The following is a 25,133-nucleotide window of genomic DNA, read 5'->3' on the forward strand; positions in this document are numbered from 1 at the left end:
TTATTTTTCTTTTTCCCTTTTTCAACCAACATCTTATCAATCCCTTTTTTTTAAAAAAAAAACAAAACATTTTTTATTTTTCATTTTTAGAGTCATATTTTATCCCTTCATAGTAGTTACCCTTATTTTTGGCATATATATATATAAGTTGTTCTCTCTTTAAAATTTTGAGGTACAGTTTCTTCTAACAGATCAAAATATACCCTAAATCACTAGTGTATGGCTTTGTTCTAGTCTCCTGCCTGATCACATTCTCTCCCTTTTTCCTTTTTTTTTTTCTTTCTTAAATCTTCTTTCTTTTTTCAAACAACTTATCTTACCAAGTCCTTTTATAAAACCTTTTATAATTTTCATCTTTACAGTCATCTTCCATCCCTTCATTGTATCAACCCTTATTTTGTACATATATGTCTTTCTTCCTTTAAAATTTTAGGAGGCACTTTTTTCTAACAGACCAAAATACGCCCAAAATCTAGTGTGTGGCACTGATCTATGCACTAGCCTGATCATATTTGATCATATTCTGCTTTTTTGTATTGTTTTGTTTTTGTTTTTATCTTTTTTATCTTTTTTTTTTTCTTGTTCTCTTTCTTTTTTCTTTCTTTCCCTTTCTTTTCCCCTGGTTTCAGGTCTTTTCTGATTTGTATACAGTATATTTGCTGGGGACGTTGTAAACCTGTTACATTTTGTTCTCTCATTCATCTATTCTCCTCTGGACAAAATGACAAGACGAAAGAAATCACCTCAGCAAAAAGAACAAGAGGTAGTACCGTCAGCCAGGGACCTACTCAATACGGACATTAGTACGATGTCGGACCTAGAGTTCAGAATCATGACTTTAAAGATACTAGCTGGGCTTGAAAAAAGTGTGGAAGTTATTAGAGAAACCCTTTCTGGAGAAATAAAAGAACTAAAATTTAACCAAATCGAAATCAAAAAGGCTATTGATGAGGTGCAATCCAAAATGGGGGCACTAACTGCTAGGATAAATGAGGGAGAAGAGAGAATCAGCGATATAGAAGACCAAATGATGGAAAATAAAGAGGCTGAGAAAAAGAGAGAGAAACAACTACAGGATCACGAGGGCAGAATTCGAGAGATAAGTGATATGATAAGATGAAACAACATTAGAATAATTGGGATCCCAGAAGAAGAAGAGAGAGAGAGAGGGGCAGAAGGTATATTGGAGCAAATTAGAGCAGAGAACTTCCCTAATATGAGGAAGGAAACAGGCATCAAAATCCAGGAGGCACAGAGAACCCCTCTCAAAATCAATAATAATAGGTCAACACCCCGACATCTAATAGTAAAACTTACGAGTCTCAGAGACAAAGAGAAAATCCTGAAAGCAGCTTGGGAGAAGAGATATGTAACCTACAATGGTAGAAACATTAGATTGGCAACAGACCTATCCACAGAGACCTGGCAGGCCAGAAAGGACTGGCATGATATCTTCAGAGCACTAAACGAGAAAAATATGCAGCCAAGAATACTATATCCAGCTAGGCTATCATTGAAAATAGAAGGAGAGATAAAAAGCTTCCAGAACAAACAAAAACTAAAGGAATTTGCAAACACGAAACCAGCCCTCCAAGAAATATTGAGAGGGGTCCTCTAAGCAAAGAGAGAACCTAAAAGCAGCAAAGAGCAGAAATGAACACAGACAACAGACAGTTAACAGTCACCGTACAGGTAATACAATGGCACTAAATTCATATCTTTCAATAGTTACCCTGAATGTAAATGGTCTCAATGCCCCAATCAAAGGACACAGGCTATCAGATTGGATTAAAAAACAAGACCCATCAATATGCTGTCTGCAAGAGACTCATTTTAGACCCAAAGACACCCCCAGATTGAAACTGAGGGGGTGGAAAACCATTTACCATGCTAATGGACACCAAAAGAAAGCTGGGGTGGCAATCCTTATATCAGACAAACTAGATTTTAAAACAAAGACTGTAATAAGAGTTGAGGAAGGACACTATATCCTCCTTAAAGGGTCTATCCAACAAGAAGATCTAACAATTGTAAATATCTATGCCCCTAACATGGGAGCAGCCAATTTAATAAGGCAATTAATAACAAAAGCAAAGAAACACATTGACAACAATACAATAATAGTGGGGGACTTTAACACCCCCCTGACTGAAATGGACAGATCATCTAAGCAAAAGATCAACAAGGAAATAAAGACTTTAAATGACACACTGGACCAAATGGATTTCACAGTCATATTCAGAACATTCCATCCCAAAGCAACGGAATACACATTCTTCTCTAGTGCCCATGGAACATTCTCCAGAATTGATCACATCCTAGGTCACAAATCAGGTCTCAATCGGTACCAAAAGTTTGGGATCATTCCCTGCATATTTTCAGACCACAATGCTTTGAAACTAGAACTCAACCACAAGAGGAAAGTCGGAAAGAACTCAAATACATGGAGGCTAAAGAGCATCCTACTAAAGAATGAATGGGTCAACCAAGAAATTAAAGAAGAATTAAAAAAATTCATGGAAACCAATGAAAATGAAAACACAACTGTTCAAAATCTTTGGGATACAGCAAAGGCAGTCCTGAGAGGAAAGTATATAGCAATACAAGGCTTTCTGAAGACACAAGAAAGGTCTCAAATACACAACCTAACCCTACACCTAAAGGAGCTAGAGGTAAAACAGCAAATAAAGCCTAAACCCGGCAGGAGAAGAGAAATCATAAAGATCAGAGCAGAAATCAATGAACTAGAAACCAAAAGAACAGTAGAACAGATCAATGAAACTAGGAGCTGGTTCTTTGAAAGAATCAACAAGATTGATAAACCCATGGCCAGACTTATCAAAAAGAAAAGAGAAATGACCCAAATCAACAAAATCATGAATGAAAGAGGAGAGATCACAACCAACACCAAAGAAATGCAAACAATTATAAGAACATATTATGAGCAACTCTATGCCAGCAAATTAGATAACCTAGAAGAAATGGGTGCATTCCTAGAGATGTATCAACTACCAAAATTGAACCAGGAAGAAATAGAAAACCTGAACAGACCTATAACCACTAAGAAAAGTGAAACAGTCATCAAAAATCTCCCAAGAAACAAAAGCCCAGGGCCAGATGGCTTCCCAGGGGAATTCTATCAGACATTTCAATAAGAATTAATACCTATTCTCCTGAAACTGTTCCAAAAAATAGAAATGGAAGGGAAACTTCCAAACTCATTTTATGAGGCCAGCATTACCTTGATCCCAAAACCAGACAAAGACCCCATCAAAAAAGAGAATTACAGACCAATATCCTTGATGAACATGGATGCAAAAATTCTCACCAAAATCCTACCCAATAGGATCCAACAGTACATTAAAAGGATTATTCACCATGACAAAGTGGGATTTATTCCTGGGCTGCAAGGCTGGTTCAACATCCGTAAATCAATCAACGTGATACAATACATTAACAAAAGAAAGAGCAAGAATCATATGATCCTCTCAATAGATGCAGAAAAAGCATTTGACAAAGTACAGCATCCTTTCTTGATCAAAACTCTTCAGAGTATAGGGATAGAGGGTACATACCTCAATATCATAAAAGCCATCTATGAAAAACCTACAGCGAATATCATTCTCAATGGGGAAAGGCTGAGAGCTTTTCCCCTAAGGTCAGGAACGCAGCAGGGATGTCCACTCTCACCACTGCTATGCAACATAGTATTAGAAGTCCTAGCCACAGCAATCAGACAACAAAAAGAAATCAAAGGCATCCAAATCGGCAAAGAGGAAGTCAAACTCTCACTCTTTGCAGATGATATGATACTGTATGTGGAAAACCCAAAAGACTCCCCCCCAAAACTGCTAGAACTCATACAGGAATTCAGTAAAGTAGCAGGATATAAAATCAATGCACAGAAATCAGTGGCATTCCTATACACCAACAACAAGACAGAAGAGAGACAAATCAAGGAGTCGATCCCATTTACAATTGAACCATAAGATACCTAGGAATAAATTTAACCAAAGAGGCAAAGGATCCGTACTCAGAAAACTATAAAATACTCATGAAAGAAATTGAAGAAGACACAAAGAAATGGAACAACATTCCATGCTCATGGATTGGAAGAACAAACATTGTGAAGATGTCAATGCTCCCTAGAGCAATCTACACTTTCAATGCAATCTCCATCAAAATACCATCCACTTTTTTCAAAGAAATGAAAGAAATAATACTAAAATTTGTATGGATCCAGAATAGACCCCGAATAGCCGGAGGAATCTTGAAAAAGAAAAGCAAAGCTGGCGGCATCACAATTCTGGACTTCCAGCTGTATTACAAAGCTGTCATCATCAAGACAGTATGGTACTGGCACAAAAACAGACACATCAATCAATGGAACAGAATAGAGAGCCCAGAAATGGACCCTCAACTCTATGGTCAACTTTTCTTTGACAAAGCAGTAAAGAATGTCCAATGGAAAAAAGACAGTCTCTTCAACAAATGGTGTTGGGAAAATTGGACAGCCACATGCAGAAGAATGAAACTGGACCATTTCCTTACACCACACACAAAAATAGACTCCAAATGGTTGAAAGACCTAAACGTGAGACAGGAGTCCTTCAAAATCCTAAAGGAGAACACAGGCAGCAACCTCTTCGACCTCAGCCGCAGCAACTTCTTCCTAGAAACATCGCCAAAGGCAAGGGAAGCAAGGGCAAAGATGAACTATTGGGATTTCATCAAGATAAAAAGCTTTTGCACAGCAAAAGAAACAGCCCACAAAACCAAAAGACAACCGACAGAATGGGAGAAAATATTTGCAAATGACATATCAGATAAAGGGCTAGTATCCAAAATCTATAAAGAACTTATCAAACTCAACACCCAAAGAACAAATAATCCAATCAAGAAATGGGCAGAAGACATGAACAGACATTTTTCCAAAGAAGACATCCAAATGGCCAACAGGCACATGAAAAAGTGCTCAACATCGCTCGGCATCAGGGAAATCCAAATCAAAACCTCAATGAGATACCACCTCACACCGGTCAGAATGGCTAAAATTAACAAGTCAGGGAACGACAGATGTTGGCGGGGATGTGGAGAAAGGGGAACCCTCCTACACTGTTGGTGGGAATGCAATCTGGTGCAACCCCTCTGGAAAACAGTATGGAGGTTCCTCAAACAGTTGAAATTAGAGCTACCATTCGATCCAGCAATTGCACTACTGGATATTTACCACAAAGATACAAATGTAGGGACCCGAAGGGGTACGTGTACCCCAATGTTTATAGCAGCAATGTCCACAATAGCCAAACTGTGGAAAGAGCCAAGATGTCCATCGACAGATGAATGGATAAAGAAGAAGTGGTATATATACACAACGGGATATTATGCAGCCATCAAAAGGAATGAGATCTTGCCATTTGCAACGACGTGGTTGGAACTGGAGGGTGTTATGCTGAGTGAAAGAAGTCAATCAGAGGAAGACATGTATCATATGACCTCACTGATATGAGTAATTCTTAATCTCAGGAAACAAACTGAGGTTTGCTGGAGTGGTGGGGGGTGGGAAGGAGGGGGTGGCTGGGTGATAGACATTGGGGAGGGTATGTGCTATGGTGAGCGCTGTGAATTGTGCAAGACTGTTGAATCACAGATCTGTACCTCTGAAACAAATAATGCAATATATGTTAAGATAAAAAAAAAGAAGAAGATAGTAGGAGGGGAAGAATGAAGGGGAGTAAGTTGGAGGGGGAGACGAACCATGAGAGACGATGGACTCTGAAAAACAAACTGAGGGTTCTAGAGGGGAGGGGGATGGGGGATGGGTTAGCCTGGTGATGGGTATTAAAGAGGGCACATTCTTCGTGGAGCACTGGGTATTATGCACAAACAATGAATTATGGAACACTACATCAAAAGCTAATGATGTAATGTATGGTGATTAACATAACAATAAAAAAATAAAAAAAAACTATCCATCACCTTTTGAAAATCAATCTTTGTAGACTGATTAAAACACATGAAGAAAAAAATGTTACCTATGTATTGAGTATACCAATATTTGTACTGGGATTCAAAGGGAGTTATCAAGAGTACTTGATTACAATGCAGAGATATAAAAAAAATGGCTTATAGCCAGAAATTTAGTTCGTAGGAGGGTTAATAATCCCCTAACTCCTTTTCTCTAAAACACCTGCTTGAAGGGCAATATTTAAATTCTGCAAAAAACTTCCTAAAGCTCTAAGTTCATTTTTCTCTGTTTTCTCAGTAATTTACCTTGACATTTTTAAATGATTGCCAAGCTACTGTTTATTTAAATAAGCACACTCTCTCAAACCTGACTTATATGTCACTTCTTGATACTGGATTTAACTTATGATGCTTATTCTGTAACATTATATTATTTCCATGGCAACCGTCTTGGTATAATAAACAAAGGAAGATGATTTCAGCTGCTTTGTCCTGTGAAGGAGCTGGATTTGAGATTGGAAAGCTTGATCTGAAAACAGCTAAAAAACAGAAATGATGGTGAAAACAATGAAATTCATTTTATTGCATACCTTTGACTAAGAGGTGAATGCATTTACTTATGCAGAATAGCCACAGTCCTACTCTCCTTGACTCAGCCTAAACCTACCCCAATTAGTTCCACTGAACTTCAGGCTGATTGGTTGCTTAGCACAATGCACTGTTCCTAATTGATAGTTCTAGTCTGTTCCAATGTTCTTTTGTCTGTTTTCAAAGCCCTAGGTACATCTGAACATATCTTAGCTAAATGCATTACCAGATAACAAATAATAAAACCATTTATTAGGAATCAACCTCTGTACTAATGGCATGAATATTTTTTGCTATCATTTTCATTATGAGGCTGAAATGGGGAAAATTTATACACCATATACGCAAAATAAATAGACATGTGGACTTTATAAAAACATAGAATTAGAAGTAATTTTAAAATCTATTTGCCTAATGTGACAATGACCTTTCCTCCTAGTTTCAAAAGGCTTTTAGGCACTGTCGGTCTATTGCAACTTCAATTAAATCCTACCCTCTCCTGAGACATGGCATCAAAATCTAATTCAGTTACAAGTAGCAATAACATTTAATTATCTCCTCCAGTTATCTACACTGCCAAATGATAGTATTTCCTGAGAGCCACAGATGTCACTGTTGTAAGCAAGAACCAATTCAGAGATAGGTACAGAATATTATCACACTGGCTTATTTAATGCTTTTATTCTTTATGGCTCATATTTACATATAGCAAAAAAAATGCTCCCAATGTAACCTGTTTCAAATAAAAATATTGTTAGTATATTTTCCTAGGGAAAATTACTTAACCTCCCTTTGCCTCGGTGTCTTTATTCAAACCTCATAAGACCATGCCAGGCATATGGTAAACACAGAGCAAATATTAGCTTTTATTATTACCTCAGGTAAAATATTTCTTGTCTGGCACTAATAGGTACTAGGAGCCAGTCACCTTATAATTAAGTAAAAATATATTAAGGTAAAAAAACCAAAATTAGTTTGTCTAATGACCAAGTTGATGAATTTCATACTTTCTAGTCTAATATTAGCATTAATTTTTCTTTAAAATGCTGCTCAGAGCTCTAACCATCTCCTTTTTAAAGCATGTTTCCCAATATGTCTAGGTTAATTTTATTAGATACGGATGAATGAAGGATGTGCTTGAGGTATTTCTGAACCTGGGCATATTCTCCATGAAACCAGGGAGAGGTCACTTAGAGGTTGCAGAGAAAGCAAGTTCCTCTGGTACTTTTGTGATGCTTTCTGGAGGAGACCCTCACTTTTGCAATTGCCTTAAGGACATGACCCTGGGACACAGATTCCAGTAAATATTTCACTTTTGGTCCCTCTTCTATCACTCAGCTCTCTCTAAAAAAGTCTCTATTTCTCTAAAGAAGTCCTCTATTTAAGACCAAAACTAACTTACCTTCTAACTTTCTAATTAGGCAGATTTGAGCTTACAACAAGATTTATAGTCAGAGCATGAGGACATGTAAGGGGAATGAGGTGTTTTTAAGAGTCTGCAATTTTAAGTCCTCATAAAAATTAAAAAAAAAATTGTCCAAAGACATTTGAGACTCTAATAACACAGAAGTCCAAGTCTTGTGGGTGAATCACCATTATGGGTAGGTCACAGTCTACTCTAAAAGGTTCATGATGATCACATGGTGAATTAACTTTATACAGTCTTATAAAGAATGAATGAGCACCTGTGATATGCCAAGTTTATGTTAGACACAGAGAAGGGACAAAGATAACTAAGAGACAGCCTCCATCTTCAAGGGGCTCAGAGTCATCAGATAAAATAGCATATATTCACTTGCCAACTACAGTATAATCAAGTAAGCTTAGACACTTATCTACTAACAGGCCAGTTGGATTTTAAAAGGCTCTCTGTAAATCTGTATGTTTACAAATCCCAAATGAATTAGAAAAGTTTTACAGTCCTCTAGGCAGTTCTGTTAAATACGACATGTACATTGGTTCTTTTCGTTCTTGTGGATGCTTAGTTTCTATCAGGCACATTTTTTTCTTCCTTTTCATTTTGTTGACAAAAAAAATTGTCAGCTATTCCCTTTCTTGAGCTCCAAATTTCACCATATATTGGGGAAGGATTTATTTCATATACACATACAAAAGACTCAATATTTCCTCCCATTTTAAATTTTTATAAATTTGTCTTTTTTTGCTTCTATCATACTTATAAGCCTCCCCTTAGTAAACTTTTCAGGCACCTTCGTTGTTGGTTGGTTGGTTGATTTACTTATAAAACTTGAGGGGTTGTGTGTTAATATCTGCACAACAAATGAATTATAGACTAAAAACCAGTGTGATGGCCCAGGCTGAAATAGCAATTATAGTCCTTTATTTGTGTTAGGTTGAATACAGTACCTCTGAATTACTACTTTGTTCATATGAATTAAAGTTAGTAAGTTGAAAATGTAAAAAAAAAAAAAGGAGCTTTGGCTATTATATATTCATTTCTTTATCAACTCAGCAAATTTACTGAAAGCTTTCTATATGCTAAACATTGCTGTAGATAAAAAGGTAATTCAGTACAGCATTACAAAACCTAGAAAGGGGAAATGTAATAAAAGCTCATGAAACCTGTAGTAAGGACATCTAACATCCACTTTGAAGGTCAGGAAGGCTTCACATCAGGACGGAGAAATAAAGTGTGTCTGAAAAATAAACTGGTTAGGCTAATGAGGGTAGGTGTAAGAGGGTCACATTCAGAATTTATTTTCAGGGCAATGGAGAACAATGAAAGGATTTTAAGTAAAAGAGTGACACCATCAAATTTGTATCATAGGAAGTTCATTCTGAATCTACTGTTTGGTTTGGGGAGGAGGGACAAGAATGGAGACTAGAGTCTGCTTGGGCTGTTAACAATAATAAAGGATGTTAGGTAATAGTGTCTTGATCTATGGTAAGTTGACAGGAATAGAAGCTCAACAGATTAAAATGCAAAGCCTCTCCAACTAAAAGAACACTTTCAGTGTTTTCTCACCATACTTTGCCTTCACCTTCTTAGAAATTATTTATTTGCTTGTGCCAACACAAGTGAAAGTTTGATGATTTGCATGCCTCAGAACCTCAATGGGTTCTTAACATCTTAAAGTGCAGAAGTGTAGGCATCTTTGGTAATGGCATGTAGCATTGTGTTGCTGTATTCTAGAGTGCACACAGGAGAATGACAACAGGAGACACTAAGGCCAACCTAAGAATGGACTTAAGCATTTCAATTTTATCCAATAGGTGATAGGAAATCAGTTAGTGATTTAAGCAGGGAATAGACATGGTCTGGTCATTCTAAGGCTAACTGGTGTCAACAGACTTTGGGGTGAGCCTCCCATGATACCCATCTTCTGGCATTTGTTTATGCTTTAGTGCAATTCCTCCCTTTGAGTTGAGTGGGAACTTCCTTCTCATTACTCCTGTGACTATATTTCATTATATAAAACTGAATCTTGCTAATGACTCACTGGAGGGACTGTCCTTGTTGACTTGATGAAGTAAGTGGCCATGTTGGGGGAGTCCACATGGCAAGGAACTGTAGATGGCCTGTAGGAACTGAGCGAAGAACTAAAGCTCTCAGTCTTATACCTACAAGGAAACACTTACATCCAGTAACCTTGTGCATTTGGAAAAGGGTCCTGAACCTCAGGTGAGAACTCAGCCAACTCCTTGAGTGCAGCTCTTGAGACCCTAAGAAGAGGACCCAGTTCAGCTGTGCCAAGACTCCCCACCCACAGAAACCATAAGAAAGCAAATGTGTTGGTTTAAGCTGCCTAATTTGTGGTAATTTGTTACTTATCAATAAAAAAAAACAAATATAACTAGCAATGCTACTGAAAACATTAGATGAAATTTGGAAACAGAAAATCCAATTAGAAGAAATGAGATAATACAGTGGAATTATACATGTAATTGCTAAGACGTGAGCACTGGAATCAGAAAGAGCTGATTTTAAGGTCTTTATCAAGTTAGGCAATTAATCTAGCTACTTTATAAAATGGGAAAATCATATTCTCTCAAATGGTTTTTAAAAGGAATATGTGAAAGAAGAAAATATATGTAGTTTGGCACAATGCCTAGCACGCATGATTATCATTGTGCTATTATATTAATCTGTATGAGGACCAATGAGAGCTGGATAAGCATAATGGTAGTGAAAACAGGAATGGTGGTAAGTCTGAGCAACAGCTTTAGGTGGTAGGTCTTAGTGACTATTACAATATGGATAGAGGGAAAGAGAGGGGGTGGTGAAAGATGACACAATTTCTAGCTTGGATGGCTGGCTGAGAATGATGCCATCACTGGAAATAAAGAGTGCAGAAGGAAGAACTGATTTGGCTGAGGAGATAATGAGTTCTGTTTGGCATGTGAAGTCAATGTGCCTGTGGGAGGACATCCATATGGAGAGGTCCAGTGTACAGCTGGGAATGCAGACTTGGTACTCAGAAGAGATCTGGGTATCTGGAAGGTTTTGGACATTGTCTTATGTTATCCAGAAATTACATCAGTGTTCACACACACACACACACACACACACACACACACACACACACACAGACACACACCCTCCTGGTACTCTTTCTGTAAAAACATGAGAAATCTTTTCTCTTAGAAATAAGTAAATTGTGTGCTACTTTAATGAAAAGAGCCCATCAAAAAAAACCAGAATAGGTAAAGAATTTTTTTTTTCTTTCCTTAGAGGTGAATGATTGGTAAATTCCAAATGCAAAGGGGTTATTTAAGTTGTCTAAGTTTGGTTAGTCTGTTGTAAAGGTTAGAAAACTATGGCCCCAGGGCCACATCCAGCTTGTTGCCTGCTTTGGTCAATAAAGTTCTACCGGAACACAGACACACCTGTTCATTCATATCTATTGTTGCTTTCAGGATACAATGGCAGTTTAGTAGTTGTGACCACAAGCTATAAATCCCCAAATATTTACTACCTGGCACTTTATAGAAGAAAGTTTGCTCACCCCTGGTCTGTTCTATTAAAAAAAAAAAAAAGGTAGTATCCAAAATAGTGCATCAGTAAATAAGATAATAAAGAAATTCCACCTGGAATATCACAGCACTGGTCTAAAAAGTTCAAGACTTGGTTTCTGGCATAACCTTCCACTCATTATTTTTAATCTTTCTAAGCGGTAATTTCTCAGCTATTAAATAGCAATAATACATTCTTGACTTACTTTGTAAGATCACAAACAAGAAACTCAAAAACAAACTATAAAGCATGAACAGGTATAAGTTAGTATTATGGATTTTTACATTGTCAAATCAAGAGATCAATGCACCCCAGTCATAATTATATAAGAAAAATATAAAATACATTTGTGTATATAATTTATCAGAGCACTTTTCTATCTAATATTTTCTGTTATCTTTACAAGAAATATTTGGGTTGAGTAGAACTCATATTGGCACCATTCTTTCTAGAAAAGAGAAGTACAGAAAGTTAAGGCATTAGCTTAGAGTCTGTCAGCTAATTAATGGTAGCATCTGAGAGCAAAGCAGGTCTCTTAATACTAATTTGCTTTCTACATGGCTATATACCTACAATGCTAACTAACTTGGTGAATAAGTCATATTTGATATACATATATGGGTATCTGATGTATATAATTTTAGCATAGAGAGCTTGGGGAGTGGCATGAAATATACAGAATTTCTTCAAAGATAAATTACCTCTTCAAATGCATTTTATTCTATTTTCTTAATTTTGTATATTTTTTCAATGTTAAGATTGTTCTAGATTTACAGAGATGTTATGGTGATAGTACAGAGGTCCCATATATGCTGCACCCTGCTTCCCCTACTGTTAACATTCATTTTTAAACTAAATAACAAATAACAATCAGCATATATCATCTAAAGAGTCAGAAAAGTGAGAAAAAATGTGTAGATGTATAATACAGAGCTATCATTTTTCTCATTTGACTTATGATTAAAGAAAGATGTTGTTACTTGTCCAAGGTCATATAAAAAATCAATGACACATAAAATTAGGAACAGAAGTAGATGTGTTAAATGGGGGACTATGAGGATGAATGAATTAATGTTTTTAAACTGACTTCAAAATATGTGGGCTTCCTAAAATGTGTGGACTTCTGGCTAAAGACAAGTCATTACTAACACTGAACTTGCTAATCTACTTTCCAAAATAATATGTTCTTTCATCAGCTCCTTGTTTATTTGCAACATGACCTGGCATGATTTCTGGTATATTTGGAGCCTGAATACAGATATGAAAGTTTTTTCTTGATTTAGAGAGATGACCATGGGAATAGCAATGTTTCTTGTAATGTGAACTTTAGTAAAGAAAATCAGGTACTCATTTCTTGGCCAAAAACAGGGCAGTGTTTCTTATTTTCAAAGTAATCAATTCTCTTGTACATTCTTTTTTTTTTTTTTTTTTTTTTGCTTTTGGCCATTTAAAAAGATGACCAGATTATCCATTTCCATAGAAACACAGCTCTCCAGGATAATCACTTAAATATAAAATATCTTCACTGAAATATCATTTTATCTGCTGATTATTTTTATCTCTTCCAAAATGTAAAACATAGTTATATGTTTGTTTTTAAGATAAAACTTTCATCTTGATCATTAAGTAGTAAATAAGATTATATCTGTGAAATATTTAGCTACTGATAGCATATTAAATCTTTTTCATCTCCTCCTCTTCTCTTCCCTCTTCCGCTGGTTGGTAAAAATCAATCCTCACAACTCTTAGCCATCATGGTCCTTAGGATAACTGGATACATGTTTATGGAGAGAGTTGCAGGTACAAGAAAAAGAGACTGAGGTTTGTTATGGAATATCATGCGGTAAGCAGTGCATTAGGTGATTTACATGTCTCATTGCTTAGAGCTATATGCTATCTTGCACCATTGATATGATTATTCATATTTTACATTTGAGAAAACTTGGCAGGAAAGAGATCTCAAAAACTTCCCAAAGGTCAGCTTAGGAAAGGCTGGAGTGTAAATATTAACTATGTGTCTACAATGAAGGCCACCTCTTGGGGAGAAAAATCCCTGCTTCTGAGATTTATGCTCTGAGTTTCCATCAAGATTCTTCTCTTGCTCTACAAATTTCCCTTCACTTAAGTAATCCCTGATAAATGGGTCGTGGTCAAAGAAGTTTCCTCTGTTTAAAATAGAGGACAACATAAGGAGTTCTCTGAAGCCATGTATCAACTATAATCAAGACCAGATTTCCTCCCAACTTTATTGAGACCTCCAGTCAAAGACAGCAGTGTGCTATTCTGAATCGAGCACAAGCCTGGGACTCAACATTGTGACAGTCATGGCTCTGCTCCTAAGTTTGCATTTTTTATAGACATTGTCACTTCACTGATAAAACAGTTATGCTAAGTTTACTTCCACAGTGTTGATGGATTTTTGGAATAAGACACTGCATGATACAATCCTTTATAGATTGTAAAGACCATATTATGCTGTTATTGTATTTTAATAGTTTGTTAAAATATTACCTTAAAACATAAATGCAGAGGTTACTCAGAAAAGTTGTTTCAATGAAAATGTTATTTATTACTTGTCTAACATCCAGAATTAAGATAATTTTCACCAAATTCTACCAACAGAAACTGAAAGACTCCAACCAATTTATATGCTAAAGAGAGTCAAAATTAAACATATATAAATAAAAAGTTTCTGTAATTAGTTTTGAATATCAGTTGTCTTATTGTCCAAAGAATCAGGCACCTTCTTATATAAGCTATGTAAGAACCTATGTATAAGTTATTTTGGTAAATGTTAGTATTAGCTTTATTCTTGACATAAAATTCAAAACCTCATCTATGGTTTGTTCTGGGAATGTATCCATCATTTGCAACCTTGTGCCAGGGAAAGACCATCTAGATTCCAAAAAGCTGAAACAGAAGCAAACTTTTGGAATACAATCTAGTTACAATTTGGCCACTATCTATAACATGAGCTTTCTAAGAAGTTGGTAATGCTAAGGACTAAATGATGGTTTTTAAGCAAGTATGGACTAGAGAATTGGCATGAGAGATACATAAATTGAAAGGTACAAAAAATTCTAAAAAAGAAATAAAAACAGTCCAAATAAACTAGCATTGCTAAAATTGGGTCTGTTCATATGAATGCTTACAAATAATTTGCATTTTATGTGACTGAAGATTGTGAACTTTGAAAAGATAACAAAGTAAGAAACATATACATATGCATACATGGAACCAGAAATACAAAAAGGAACACATTTGTTTTAAAGCATAGGCAGAGTAGTGAAGAAAAGTTTAAAGAAAACCGGAGAAGTCAAATGTTTAAAGTCATTATATTTGAAAGCATAGTTCTCTGAATTTGGTCCCTTAAATGTATACCTACAGTGGAATTTATTAAAATCAACAGCCTTAATTGTAAATTTCAATAAGCTTAAAAGCAAGCAGAACTAATTTGAAAATGGGGGGGAAATTCCCATGGGCAATAATTTGCTTTCTATATTTATCCACAGGGTGATTTTACCTCATTCTTCCCATTAAAGATTTAGGCACAAATAAACCCAGTCTGAAAGAAATACTTTAATGAAACAAAACTAACTTAAAGCTATTTCTTTGCAAAGTTAAATTTTCATAAATCTATTTATTAAAATTCATTGTAAATATGAACTAAACCTTAAAAATCTACATGTGAACAATTTCTTAATCCATGTAACAGCCTTGTATGTGTTTGGTACCTTGAGAGAAAATATTCAAGATTCACCTTCTCCTAGATCTTTTTGAGATAAAACCATCTAGTGAGAAAAAGCTGGGTTTTAGAATATGAAAAACTTCGTACAAATCATGGTTCTGTCACTTATAACCTTGATGATCTTGGGCAAGTTATCTAAAATCTCTAAGGCTCAGATTCTTCCGATGAAAAATGGTGGTGGTGGTGGGGGTAGGATAACAACAGGATTATAGTAAGGATTAAATGAGATAACTATATATGAAAGAACCTAGTAGACTCTTTATAAATGTTAGTGTTTTATAAAATGGAATTCATTCCCTACTACAATTGGTTTTATAAACTAGATCGATAGGCTGGCTAGATACCAGGTTATACTCACTATAATAAGAGTTATAATAACATCTAAATTCTGAATCCTTCTTATATTCCAGGGATTATATTAGGTCTGCCTGGCATGGTTAATTAGTTTAATCCTCATGACTAACTCATAACAATGAACTAGGTCCTACAGCTATAACCATTTTACAGATGAGAAAAATGAAGTTTAGAAAAATGAATTAACCCAATATCAAGTGGCCACCATCTAAACCTAAACACTCAAAAGCCCTCCCTTGAACTATTCCCAAGGTTCTCATTAGCTGGGTTTTGAAAATACGCACATCAAGCAAAAATGGAAAAGGGGCAATTCAGGTAAAGAGAGGAATTTGAAATTGGGCTATATAGCAGGAAAAAAAAATACAAACAAAACAAAACAAAACAACACAAAAACCCCAGAAAAATTTGCATTCTATATAGCTTCCTGAAAAAGATGCTCTGAGAGTGTGACTGCTCATCACCTCCCAACTTCAAGCCTCTGTGGTTGCTTGTGCTATTTCTATAAAAGTCTAGGATTTTAAAAAGAAATTTCATCAGTTACATATCATCCTGCCCGTTATATAACCCACAGAGGCTGTGAAAACAATCTCATCACTATAAAAGCCTTCAGACCCACATTAACCTGGAAGATCATATTTTTTTACTTGATTTGGGATCCACAGGAATACCCACATTTTATATACCGAATAATATACTGAGTAAGTCACAGAGGGCATCCTGCTCATTCTCATTTTCATCTGCAGGGCATTTTGCCTCCATAGAAAAGACAAGATCTTGAACCACAGATGAAATCTCTAACAATTTGCCTGATTTTGTAGCATATTAAGCTTACACAGATCTGTGACCTACAATTAAATTTACAATTAAAGTAAATTCAAATTAAATGCTTCTGAGAGTTTTAACAGCTTTATAAAATAATTATAAAATGACCATTTGTATCTTGTTCTGTCATAAAAACGAGTACTGACAACCACTGAATGGCTAATGACCTGAAGAAATTGTTGCCTCCTCATTTCCTACTTTAAATAGTAAATGACGTGGGGCACCTGGGTGGCTCAAACGGTTAAGTGTCGGCCTTCAGCTCAGGTCATGATCCCAGGGTCCTGGGATCAAGTCCCACATCCAGCTCCACACTCAGCAGGGAGCCTGCTTCTTTCTCTGCCTGCCACTCCTCCTGCTTGTGCTCTCTCTCTCTGACAAATAAATAAATAAAATCTTAAAAAAAAATAAAATAAATAGGAAATGGCTTAAGTCTTAATCAAAAGTTCTTCATTTTCCCTACAGAATTTTTTTTTCTTTTTATCAGCTAAAACACTCCTTTCCAAAGGTTGGGATGGTGGTTCTAAACTTGCAATATTTTAATTATTCTTATTCTTTATTTCACAACATAAAATGGATTGCTGTCTTAATTCATCTATCATAATAGATTCATTTTTATTGATTATACATATTGAGTCAATGCATGCCTCAATAGCCCTTAAATTATCCATTATTTATTTGACAAATTTTCCTTCATAGTTATCTTTAATGAATATGAATCCTAAATTATAAAATATTGCCAAAACTTCAATCATTAAGTCATGGGAAATCATCTATCAACAGAATATAAGAATATAATTTTCTGTAAGCTCTGAAAATATGATCATCTAGCTATCTCTCTATGTATCTATCTATCTGTCGTCTATCACCTTTTTATATATCTATTGATTCCTTATTCCCATCATCTGAAAAGAAATTTAGAAGCATGGTTGCTTAAATGGAGCAGTTGAGAAGTTAATTGAGGTACACCAGATTGCCAAGTGGAAAAAAAAATTGAAATAACTAATATGAAATAAATGAAATTCAACAGATTATAAAAGAACGAAGGGTGTATAACCATGCAACTCCATGGACAGTGACTACACATACAAGCAAATGAAAGCAGCTGACCACGTACCCACACACCTTGGCAGAGGTGCACTCCACACTCGCCGGCCACCACCAAGACAGATGATCTCTGACGTCCCTTCCAGTCGGTAACCTGATGAGCACGAGAAGGTCAGAGTGTCGCCAACCCCAAAGTTGAACCCAATTCTGTTACCATACTGAGGAATTCCAGGATCTTCACAAGGTTCAAGGTTATATTCTGTAAATGAGATGGAGAGGAGGACAAAGAAAATGATAGTATTCACTTTTAAGGGCATTTTGCTATTGTCTGCAAACTGGATGCTATTGGGCTACAGTTAGACATTTAAAAAGTGAGGCTATGCATAATTATAGGAACATGCTAATGACACACATACTTTTCTTCTTTTGTGAAAGATCAAATAACTTAATGAGTACTTTTATGTGTGAAATTCAATATAGATGAGAAAATGTCACCTTCTGAGTGATAAATTGAAAATGTAGCTATTTATCTCATATTTTCTTCTGCATTGAAAACATTTCCATTTCACCAGTTTTGACTTATAATAATAGCATAATAGATGCATATTTTCAATCACAAAATAACATTTGGATGAAATCATTTGCACTTTAGAAATGCATTTTACTTAATGGTTTTAATCTAAATGACAAAGGCTCTTGTGCCTCTCATCTACAAGGAGTTCAATTAATCTATATTCTGAAAAACACATGACTTCAAAGGCAATGGTTTATGTAAGACTGAAGGGCCCACACATTGAAAATTGTTACATTATGGATTTATACAAGAAAATTTCCCCAAGCAATGAATGAACACCATGAAAATGAATAGCTAAACAGTCTTCAGGATTTAAGAGAGTACAGTTGATTAAACAACAATATTATAATTTATATACTATCCTAAGAAGAAGTAGCTTAGCTAAAACTATTCTCAGAGCATACGCTTACCTTGTAATTCCAACAGAGAACAAAAGGGATCGTTCCATGTTGATGAGCTATTATTTTATTGTTTAAAAAATTTATTAGGACATACTTTTAACATTCTAGGCTAAAATTGATTATGCTCACATGCTATTCATTATTTTAGAAGACAAGTATTTCCATGCAAATACTAGAGTAAGAACTGAAAACAAGGGTAGCATTTGTATGATTATATATATATATTTATTTATATATAAATGATATATAAAAAATATATAGAAATTATATAGAAATAAATATATACAATTTTAATGTTAGCAAGTGGACATAAGATTTACTTATTAATTTGTTTCTGTATTAAGAAATAACTACTTGCCTCATTATTCCATTTAACTAGAGAGCAGAACTCTAACTGATACAAAAACTTTTTATTCACTTTGGTTGTATAAATGATTTTTTTCCCCTGGAATCCAAATTATACTCTTGTGTCTAGATGAAGTTATTCTAGAATAGAGGGATAACCACATTAATTTTTTTCTAGATCATCTATTTCCAAATTATTAAATTAAATTTACCTTAATCTTGGCCTGTAAACTATGCATTTTCCAAGACACATAAAGCTAGACTGTCACTGGCTCACATTCATTTGAGTTTAATTAAAACTTTAAAATATATCTTTGAATTTCTATTTTAAGTTCACTAAGCACTTTAGCTAGTTTTGCCCTGTTACTTAGAGTAGGTTTTTAGCAAATTTGTTTATTTTTTGCTTTTGTTTAAAGTTTCCCTTTAATGTACTATTATATATACTCTTCAAGGTATTTCAAACTTTCCTTAAAATTGGTTGACAGGTATTTATTTGCTTTTTATTCCTCATCTTTTCTGTTATTTTTCCCTCTCTGTTTTGTCATACTTTAAAAATTGACTTTTTTGGGATGCCTGGGTGGCTAGTTGGTTAAGCGTCTGCCTTTGGCTCAGGTCACGATCCCATGGTCCTGGGATCAAGCCCTGCATAGGCTCCCTACTGGGGAGCTCAGCAGGGAAACTGATTCTCCCTCTGCACCTCCCCCTGCTTGTGCACATGTGCTCTCTCTCTCTCTCTCTGACAAATAAATTAATAAAATCTTTAAAAAAAATAAAAATTGACTTTTTCTTACTAAAGCTTTTTTAATTTATTTTCTTACCAGAGAATGTAATATTGAATCCTTCATATGATATTGAAAAATCGGAAATGAAGCGCAGTTGAGCTCTGAAATTTCCATAGAGACCAGCATTGATTGTTGAAGGAAGTTCTGAACCAGTAAGGCGTGCCAGTGGTTGGGTAAAACTACCATTCTCAGTGATCAGTAAATAGTCGTGATGGTCTTCCAAATGGAAGGTGTGAAAGTTGAACTGCACGCCTATGAAGAAAAAGAAGAAAATTAGACTCACAAAGTATATCTGTAAACCACAGAAAGTTACCAAAGTAACTAAAACCAGGACTTTCCTTATAATTAAATTCTCTGAAAATGAAAAGCACTTTTTTTTTATTTTACTATGTTATGTTAATCACCATACATTACATCATTAGTTTTTGATGTGGTGTTCCATGATTCATTGTTTGCGTATAACACCCAGTGCTCCACGCAGAACATGCCCTCTTTAATACCCATCACCAGGCTAACCCATCTCCTCACCCTCCTCCCCTCTAGAACCCTCAGTTTGTTTCTCAGAGTCCATAGTCTCTCATGGTTCGTCTCCCCCTCCGATTTTCCCCCACTTCTATAAAATATTCCAAATGAGTCATCTAATAAAATCTTTTCTTTTTTTTCCCCCTCCAGCTTCTTTATAAGACACGTAGCAAGTCATATTTTGGAAATTGCTTGGAAATAAAATTTAGAAATCAGTGCCTGAAAAGATATCACCTGAGTTTTCTGAAAATTTCAAGGAAAAGTCATATGCTTTATTTATAACGCAGCTTTCTGGTAAACACTTGACATGCCTCCTTCAATTCCTTCTGCAATCTCCTCAAACGCAAAAACGCTGCCTAGTAACATAACACCCAACTTCCAAAAATGCTTAACTCTAGAAGAGAAATATAAAGCAGGCATAGAGAAGAACTGTTTGTTAAATAAATATAATGATTATTTATTTATTTTTCACACACTTCAACCTGTGTATATAATAGACTGAAAATTGCACATATCATTGCTCAGATTGCTGAAATTTCACAAAGCAAACTTACCTTTGCAAACAGAATCTGAACCAATAGATACAACATTACAGAGAGCAGAGCCTCTTTAGTGAAACTTTTCTATCACTTTACTTTCCCAAAAGTAACCACTCCCACTCGCTCAACTTCCAGTAGCACAGGCTAAGTTTGCTACCTTATGTAAATGTTTTGTAGTTTATACAATGGATCTGTATAATATATACTCTGTTGGGTCTGAGTTTTACTCAACATTACGTATGTGAGATCCATCTCTGTTTTTGAGTGTGGTTGTTTTTTCTTTTCAGTGATATATAGTATAGCATTTCATTTTGTGAATACACCACATTCGTGCATCTGTTCAACATTTAATGGTCACTTAGGTGCTTTGTGTTTTAGCATGAATGTAGACGGTGCCGTCAGTACTCAAGTATGTCTTCTGAAGAATATATATTTCTGTCAGGGAATATCTAAGGAGTGGAATTACTGGGTCATGACCCATTACAGGTCATTAAGAGTAGCTTTAATAGATACTGCTTTGCAAAGTGGCTGTGCCAATTTACATTTCCATTGCCAAATCTGGTTGCTTTATATCTTTGTCAAGACTTGATTTTTAAAAATTTTTTTCATTTGTTCCATTCTGGTGAGTATGGTGTGGCATTTCATTGTGGTCTCCCATGAGGTGTTTTGTTTGGTTTTGTTTTAAGAGATTTTAATTATTTATTTGAGAGAGAAAGGGTGAGAGAGAGAGAGAGAGAGAGAGCAAAAGGGGGGTGTCAGAGGAAGAAAAAGACAACCCCTGAGCAGAGAGCCTGACATGGGGCTCAAAACTGGGACTCTGGGTTCATGACCCGAGCCAAAGGCAGACGCTTAACTGACTGAACCACCCAGGTGCCCCATCTCACATGAGTTTTTAATGATTTTGTCTAGAACAGATGTTAAAGACTAACAATTACACACACACATGCACACATACCCTTCATATGGTGGGCAAGGTATTAAATGAAATAAATAGACTACCACACTCATCTTTCCCTTGAAGTGCTTTTTTTTTTTTAACTTAACCAAAAAAAAAAAAAGGTCATTAAAATATTAAGAAATCAAAAAACCCGGAGTATGGTAAGTAACAGACTTTAATATTATTCATTGACATTTTAGTTCAAAATCCTTCAAATCTTCACTGTTTTTTTAAAAGGAAGCAAACAAAAGATATAAAATGAAACCAAACAAATACACTGAAAACATAAGCAATCATAAGACAAGGTTATTGCTGCATAATGGACCAGTGATTTGGGCTTGGAAAAGATTAGAAATGTACAAAAATACTATTTTTCAAACTCTTTTTCAAAATGTGAGCTTTTCGGGGCACCTGGGTGGCTCAGTCGTTAAGCGTCTGCCTTCAGCTCAGGTCATGATCCCAGGGTCCTGGGATTGAGCCCCGCACCGGGCTCCCTGCTCTGTGGGAAGCCTGCTTCTCCGTCTCCCACTGTGTTTCCTCTCTAGCTATCTCTGTCAAATAAATAAATAAAATCTTAAAAAAAAAAAAAGGTGAGTTTTTTTTTCCCCTCTCCATAATGAGCAGGAATACAAGAGCCCTTTTAGAAGTAGTCCAGAAATTGAGTCAGTCTTTCAAATGTTCTTCATTTTAAAAGTGGTAATTGACGCTAGCCAGATGCAAAAAAGAGTGGGGTGTAGATATGGCAAGGAGAAGATGCGTTGTCATCTAGATTAACTGCTATCTAGGTTTATAAAATAACGTAAGAGTGGAAATTCAGGTAAGTCAATTTGATTTTTGTTATATAATAAAGCTAACAAAAAGTAGAGGATAATAGATGGGCAAAAGACAAGAAAAATGTTGTTCTGCATATAATTTATTTGTTTTTTTAAAAATGTGTTTATTCTGATATATACTGAATTACTATGTGGGAAAATTAAAAATTCTGTTAAATCATGGTGTTGAGAAGCCCACTGTTGAGTATAACATTGCCTTTCCAAGCCTTACATTCTTCATTTGTAAAATGAGGTTCTCGGGGTGACTTTAAGTTTAAATGAGATGATATATGGAAATGATGTGGCCCGGTACTTTGCACCCAAGAAGTGCTCAGCAGCTCTTGGCTATTGTTATTGCTCACGTGAAAGCTGATGTTTTTTTTCATGTTGCTCAGTCCTAGCCAACTACTTTATAAAAGGAAACTTCCGTTTATCAGATTATGGTTTAAACAATAAAATCTGTTTTCACTACTGCACAACAGTGTAAGACCTCCAAAATTCTGCTAAGGGTCAATGAATTTAAGTAAGGAAATGATACTAAGAACCTACTATACTCTAGGCATTATGGAATGTAAAGATTTAGAAGACTGTAAATAATCCCTGGTCTATCTGAGGGAAAACATTCCTAAACCAACAGTTCAAACATTCTGCTAAGTGCTCTGAAAGTGATTAAGTCAGTATAACAAAGTACAGATAAGGCAGGACAGGAGCATAGAAATAGAAGTAACCAACTTGTTAGACGGGTCAGCAGAAGCTTCTGAAGACAATGACCTTCAAAACTGAGCAGAATTTTGTGGAGGAGCAGCTCCAGAATAGACATTTCAGGAAGAAGGGGCAGATAGGTAAGGACACACAATCTTAATAGGGCAGTGGGTATTTGAGGAATAGTGAGAAAAAGTCAGTGGCTTCAACATCATGGTATCTTTCTTATATAAATGATTATTCAGGAAGCCCCATGAAGATAATTACTGTTCCAGGTATATGTGAAAAGACGTGGGCTTGAAGTCAAAATATCCTGAATATTTAGGTTTCAGTTGTAGTCAACTATGACATTGAGACTCATGTCTTTTTCCGATTTTTAAATTTATAGGATTGGACTAGACTATGCTTTATCTAAGGACAATTCCACCTTTAAAAGCCTAAGGTTTTTTGTTTTGTTTTTAATGTAGTCCCCTCCACCCAGATCTCTAGTAGACTAGAACATATAAAATTAGCATCTTGACTTCTGCAATACGTTTAAGGAAAATCTCTTCTGGTATCATTGTAAACAAGGAGCAATATAGGCTGAATGATACTATAGTTAACTGAATTTGAAACAACTGTATGTATTCAAAGACCTTACTTAGTGGTAAGTGGTAAAGAGGTTACTGTTGGTATATTTGAAGTTTCTTAGATCTTAAATATTTAGACACTTAGATCTGTTCCATTCAGATTTTTATAAACCCCTAAAGTCTTGACAATCACGCTTATTTAAGAAAATTCTGACTGTATATGTAAATATATATGAAATATAAATTGTTTCAAAATAAGGTCACAAAAACTCCAGATGAAAATTAATATGAGAAAATATAAGAGGGGTAAATATAAAAACCTGAACTGCCCTCCACTATGGCTATTGAGTCAGGATAAAGGTTAAGTAAGTAGACAAGATGTAAGCAAAACAAACAAATAAAAAGTAGGATTATGGAGAGTCACGATGAAGACACATACCTGACAATGAAATATATAGATATAGGTAGGGGAGGAAATGTGGTTTCAGAAAAAGAGCACTTGATGTGTAGTCATAGGATGTGAATTCAATTCTTTGTCCAATCTTCACAGACACTGTGGCTTTGAGTGTAAATAAATAACCTCTAGTGACTTCAGATTCTTGTCTATAAAATGCAAGTAACACCTATACTACTTCACAAGGCATTTGAAAGGCCCACTGATTCTTGATAACAACAACTCTTAAAGAAAAAAAAAGTCTTGAACTGATGATAGAAAAAAATCAACTGCACAAATAATTTTAGGATTTGGGCTTACTGTACTTTAAATTAGTGCTATGACATGGCAAAAAAGCTAATAAAAACAAATATGTACAGGCTTCACTAATGGAAATACTTTGTGGAGTTAAATAATGCCATACCGTGTTTTGTGCTGGGAAAATACACTATAGAAGGATACTGATATTCCTAGATATCAATCCACTGGAACATGTCCAGAGAAAGGTGGTTAGAATGGTGATGACGATAAAAATTATCTTACAATAAAGAATTGATGGAACTGAGGTGATTAGTCTGGGACGAAAAAGCTGAGATAAGGGACTGGGGGTAGCAGACATGAAAGCCATTATGGGCACAGAATAGTGACTTGGTATATTGCAGAGTTAGGGTGGAGAAAGGATTAGGTTGTTTTTGTGTGTTTGTTTTGTCTAACTCCAGAGGGCAGAACAGGGATAATAGTTGCAGAATAATTTTCAAACAATTACAACCATACAAAAATTGAGCAAGTTTTCCCAAGGAATAAGTTTGCTATCAACATAAGTATCAATATCAGGCAAGTTTATCATATTTCTGGAACACTATAGAAAGAAACTGGTGTACTGGGCGAGGGGTTGGACTATATATTACCTTGACAATTTCTCCCAACTTTAAGAGATTATCCTTCACATAACTTTGGTTACGCTTTGGAATAGTCGTACTTTCAACAAATTTTCTTGGCTCTTAAAGAAAAGCATCTAA

At 35.4% G+C, this 25,133-nt stretch overlaps 1 protein-coding gene across 5 annotated transcripts in view; it reads right to left on the reverse strand.

The window, feature by feature from the left end:
- Positions 1–25,133, reverse strand: part of CSMD3 (CUB and Sushi multiple domains 3) — a 1,170,304-nt gene that overhangs the window by 359,110 nt on the left and 786,061 nt on the right. For all 5 annotated transcript variants that reach the window (XM_025871014.2, XM_073893120.1, XM_073893119.1 and 2 more), the window contains 2 exons: positions 19,637–19,852; positions 17,569–17,757 (listed from right to left, as the gene is read on the reverse strand). In XM_025871014.2, coding sequence (XP_025726799.1) covers positions 17,569–17,757; positions 19,637–19,852 — 405 coding nt within the window. The remainder of the gene's footprint in view (positions 1–17,568; positions 17,758–19,636; positions 19,853–25,133) is intronic.

Source organism: Callorhinus ursinus, unplaced genomic scaffold, assembly GCF_003265705.2.
Source record: "Callorhinus ursinus isolate GAN/ISIS: 27379988/994484 unplaced genomic scaffold, GSC_fseal_2.0 scaffold5, whole genome shotgun sequence".
NCBI classification, from domain to species: Eukaryota; Metazoa; Chordata; class Mammalia; order Carnivora; family Otariidae; genus Callorhinus; species Callorhinus ursinus.